The sequence below is a fragment of the Oncorhynchus tshawytscha genome, linkage group LG22 (genome assembly GCF_018296145.1).
Source record: "Oncorhynchus tshawytscha isolate Ot180627B linkage group LG22, Otsh_v2.0, whole genome shotgun sequence".
NCBI lineage: Eukaryota > Metazoa > Chordata > Actinopteri > Salmoniformes > Salmonidae > Oncorhynchus > Oncorhynchus tshawytscha.
The window spans coordinates 41024270-41028934 of record NC_056450.1 but is presented as its reverse complement, the minus strand read 5'-3'; the positions used below and the strand labels follow the sequence as shown (position 1 = coordinate 41028934).

The following is a 4665-nucleotide window of genomic DNA, read 5'->3' as shown; positions in this document are numbered from 1 at the left end:
ACCTTCCTGGAGATCAGTCGGATGTTCGCTCACCAGGAACCAGGTAGAGATACAAGTAGGAGACGCGCCAATCAAATCAGAGGCAGGAGACGGCAGGGAAAGGTCACGGCCTTCTACAGAGGTGGATTATGGCCATTTAACAAGGTGTCTGTTGGAGAGAAGAAAGGAGAAGAAAATAAACAGGCTCTTCTATTTGAAAGATGACAGAGTGGCCTGGAACCAGTTGATGTAATCTATATTTATTTAAATTAAATTGTTTTTTAAAATAATTTTAATGCATTTCTGTGATATCTGTCTTGAGTGTCGGTTTTGTAGTTCACTGGCTTTGTAGTGTCTCTAACGATACATGTCTGTTACATTTAATAAAATAAAATAAACACAAGATGCTTAATATAGAACTTTATTAAGAAAACAAAAGATACGAATACGATGGTTTGTTGATGCTCTGAGCCCACACGGACATTCAGAGATCTGCTGCGATTCCCCTCCCTTATACAATAAACATTGTTATACTGAGCCCGTTACCCATGTCTCCAATAGATGAGATATCCTTCATACTCAATAGTTAGCAGTAAAGGATAGATTTGATATATTGACCAGACATCATTTATATTTTATTCTCCGTTTCAATGCGTTTTGCTACGTTGTGCCCTACTGAACACCACCCAGTACACCTGTAGTCTGTCTCCAGCTGCACCCCTCCCCTCAGTGACACCTGTAGTCTGTCTCCAGCTGCACCCCTCCCCTCAGTGACACCTGTAGTCGGTCTCCAGCTGCACCCCTCCATAGAGACTCAGAGGTGTGACCCCCCAGCTAAACACATTCCCCCTGGGAGAGGCGGTGTCCTCACAGGACATCTGTTCCCGGATCTCAGCCGAGTTCAAAACGTAGTCCCACACGTTGACATCCGTCATCTGACCCACGAAGGCGTCCGTGTCAGAGATTCCCAGGAAGCCGTCCTGGTCCTTCCCCAGGATGAAGACCCCTGCTGGGCTGACTGTGTATCTTCTCCGGAGGTACTGCTCCTCCCCCACCACTCCGTTGATCCACAGCTCAGCCCCCCCGGAGTGGGACGACCAGGTGACACAGTAGTTGACCCAGTCATGGGAGTGGAAGTTGTGGGGCAGGTTGACAAACTCGTTGCCGATCCACAGACCCACCTGGATGGATCACATGACAAATAGAAGTAAGTCTCAATGACTTTTCCCTCCCTCCCTCCCTCCCTCCCTCCCTCCCTGCCTCCCTCCCTGCCTCCCTCCCTGCCTCCCTCCCTGCCTCCCTCCCTGCCTCTTCCCTGCCTCCCGCCCCTCACTTCATCATCCCTCCCTCCCTCCTCCCTGCCTCCCTCCCGCCCTCACTTCATCATCCCTCCCTCCCTCCTCCCTGCCTCCCTCCCGCCCTCACTTCATCATCCCTCCCTCCCTCCTCCCTGCCTCCCTCCCGCCCTCACTTCATCATCCCTCCCTCCCTCCTCCCCTGCCTCCCTCCCGCCCTCACTTCATCATCCCTCCCTCCCTCCTCCCTGCCTCCCTGCCTCCCTCCCTCACTTCATCATCCCTCACTTCATCATCCCTCCCTCCCTCCTCCCTGCCTCCCTTCATCCATCCATCCATCCATCCATCCCTCCCTCCCTCCCTCCCTCCCTCCCTCCCTCCCTCCCTCCCTCCCTCCCTCCCTCCCTCCCTCCCTCCCCTCCCTCCCTCCCTCCCTCCCTCCCTCCCTCTTCCTTCCATCCATCCCACCCTAGCTCCGTCTCCCTCCCTCCGTCTCCCTCCCTCCCTCCCTCCATCCATCCATCCCTCCATCCATCCCTCCATCCCTCCTTTCTGCCCTCCCTCCTCCCCACCCACCTCATATCCCACGGTGATCAACAGTTCGTTGTCGTTGCCCTGGCTGGAGTATGACAGGACAGTGTGTATCTCTCCAGGGCGCGTCCTCAGGTGCATGCAGGCGGTGAAGGAGTGCAGGTCCATGGAGTGAGCCAGGTGGGCCAGGGCATAGCTCTCGGTGTTCCTCTCTGGGAAGTGGAGCACTAGGGGAGACATCACTCGGGGCTCTATGGGGGACAGGAGTGATGCGGTTAACATTGACACAGAAGACAGATTGCTATACAACTACTGATCAATCGTTCTCTAAATATAAGTAATCGAAATAGAAATCATAAAATAACAACTTCATGTATAAAGTGTTAGCCTATACATGACATGTACCTGTGTAGTAGTTATGTTCTAACTACTATTGCAACTTATTGTAACTTATTGTAACTGATTGTAACTTATTGTAACTTATTGTAACTGTTATTGTAACTACTATTGTAACTACTATTGTAACTGTTATTGTAACTACTATTGTAACTACTATTGTAACTACTATTGTAACTTCTATTGTAACTTCTTGTAACTTCTTGTAACTTCTTGTAACTTCTTGTAACTTCTTGTAACTTCTTGTAACTGTTATTGTAACTTATTGTAACTACTATTGTAACTACTATTGTAACTGTTATTGTAACTTCTTGTAACTTCTTGTAACTTCTTGTAACTTCTTGTAACTTCTTGTAACTTCTTGTAACTTCTTGTAACTTCTTGTAACTTCTTGTAACTTCTTGTAACTTCTTGTAACTTCTTGTAACTTCTTGTAACTTCTTGTAACTTCTTGTAACTTCTATTGTAACTGCTATTGTAACTACTATTGTAACTACTATTGTAACTACTATTGTAACTACTATTGTAACTACTATTGTAACTTATTGTAACTTATTGTAACTTATTGTAACTTATTGTAACTGTTATTGTAACTACTATTGTAACTTATTGTAACTGTTATTGTAACTACTATTGTAACTACTATTGTAACTACTATTGTAACTTCTTGTAACTTCTTGTAACTTCTTGTAACTTCTTGTAACTGTTATTGTAACTACTATTGTAACTACTATTGTAACTACTATTGTAACTACTATTGTAACTACTATTGTAACTTATTGTAACTGTTATTGTAACTACTATTGTAACTACTATTGTAACTACTATTGTAACTACTATTGTAACTACTATTGTAACTACTATTGTAACTACTATTGTAACTACTATTGTAACTACTATTGTAACTACTATTGTAACTACTATTGTAAGAGATGATTGTGGACTTCAGGAAACAGCAGAGGGAACACCCCCCCATCCACATCGATGGAACAGTAGTGGAGAGGGTAGCAAGTTTTAAGTTCCTCGGCATACACATCACAGACAAACTGAATGGGTCCACTCACACAGACAGCATCGTGAGGAAGGCGCAGCAGCGCCTCTTCAACCTCAGGAGGCTGAAGAAATTCGGCTTGTCACCAAAAGCACTCACAAACTTCTACAGATGCACAATCGAGAGCATCCTGGCGGGCTGTATCACCGCCTGGTATGGCAACTGCACCGCCTCAACCGTAAGGCTCTCCAGAGGGTAGTGAGGTCTGCACAACGCATCACCGGGGGCAAACTACCTGCCCTCCAGGACACCTACACCACCCGATGCTACAGGAAGGCCATAAAGATCATCAAGGACATCAACCACCCGAGCCACTGCCTGTTCACCCCGCTGCCATCCAGAAGGCGAGGTCAGTACAGGTGCATCAAAGCTGGGACCGAGAGACTGAAAAACAGCTTCTATCTCAAGGCCATCAGACTGTTAAACAGCCACCACTAACATTGAGTGGCTACTGCCAACACACTGTCAATGACACTGACTCTACTCCAGCCACTTTAATCATGGGAATTGATGGGAAATGATGTAAATATATCACTAGCCACTTTAAACAATGCTACCTTATATAATGTTACTTACCCTACATTGTTCATCTCATATGCATACGTTGATACTGTACTCTATATCATCGACTGCATCCTTATGTAATACATGTATCACTAGCCACTTTAACTATGCCACTTGGTTTACATACTTATCTCATATGTATATACTGTACTCGATATCATCTACTGTATCTTGCCTATGCTGCTCTGTACCATCACTCATTCATATATCCTTATGTACATATTCTTTATCCCCTTACACTGTGTATAAGACAGTAGTTTTTTTGGAATTGTTAGTTAGATTACTTGCTCGTTATTACTGCATTGTCGGAACTAGAAGCACAAGCATTTCGCTACACTCGCATTAACATCTGCTAACCATGTGTATGTGACAAATAAAATTTGATTTGATTTGATTTGAACTGTTATTGTAACTACTATTGTAACTGTTATTGTAACTGTTATTGTAACTACTATTGTAACTACTATTGTAACTACTATTGTAACTGTTATTGTAACTACTATTGTAACTGTTATTGTAACTACTATTGTAACTACTATTGTAACTGTTATTGTAACTGTTATTGTAACTACTATTGTAACACATTGGTGTTATTACACATAAGAGCACATCGTAGGGTACAGTGTACTCATAAGTAACAACTCACCATGTTCGGAAGGCCTTGCATCCCCAATTGCACCTACATGAACAAAAACAAAGTTCCAAGAGTCAGTTCACTTAAACCTTCCCTCATTTTGCTTTTTACTTCCAAAGGTAAATAGAGAACACTCTTACTTGAACGTATGTGGTTTCCAAGAGAAGTTATCAGACCCTCGATCTTCAGGAGCTTTGATTCTATTTCATCATGGC

The 4665-nt window shown here is 44.1% G+C and overlaps 1 protein-coding gene across 3 annotated transcripts in view; it reads right to left on the bottom strand.

Annotated features, from left to right (window-relative positions):
* Positions 1–384: 384 nt before the first annotated feature.
* Positions 385–4665, bottom strand: part of LOC112239455 (carbonic anhydrase 6-like) — a 27148-nt gene continuing 22867 nt past the window's right edge. For 2 of the 3 annotated variants that reach the window (XM_042304276.1, XM_042304278.1), the window contains 4 exons: positions 4591–4665; positions 4463–4495; positions 1851–2056; positions 385–1160 (listed from right to left, as the gene is read on the bottom strand). The exon at positions 4591–4665 is cut by the window's right edge and continues 9 nt beyond it. In XM_042304276.1, the coding sequence (XP_042160210.1) occupies positions 747–1160; positions 1851–2056; positions 4463–4495; positions 4591–4665 (728 nt within the window). In that variant the 3' untranslated portion in view covers positions 385–746. The remainder of the gene's footprint in view (positions 1161–1850; positions 2057–4462; positions 4496–4590) is intronic. The other variant, XM_042304277.1, reaches the window with a different exon arrangement.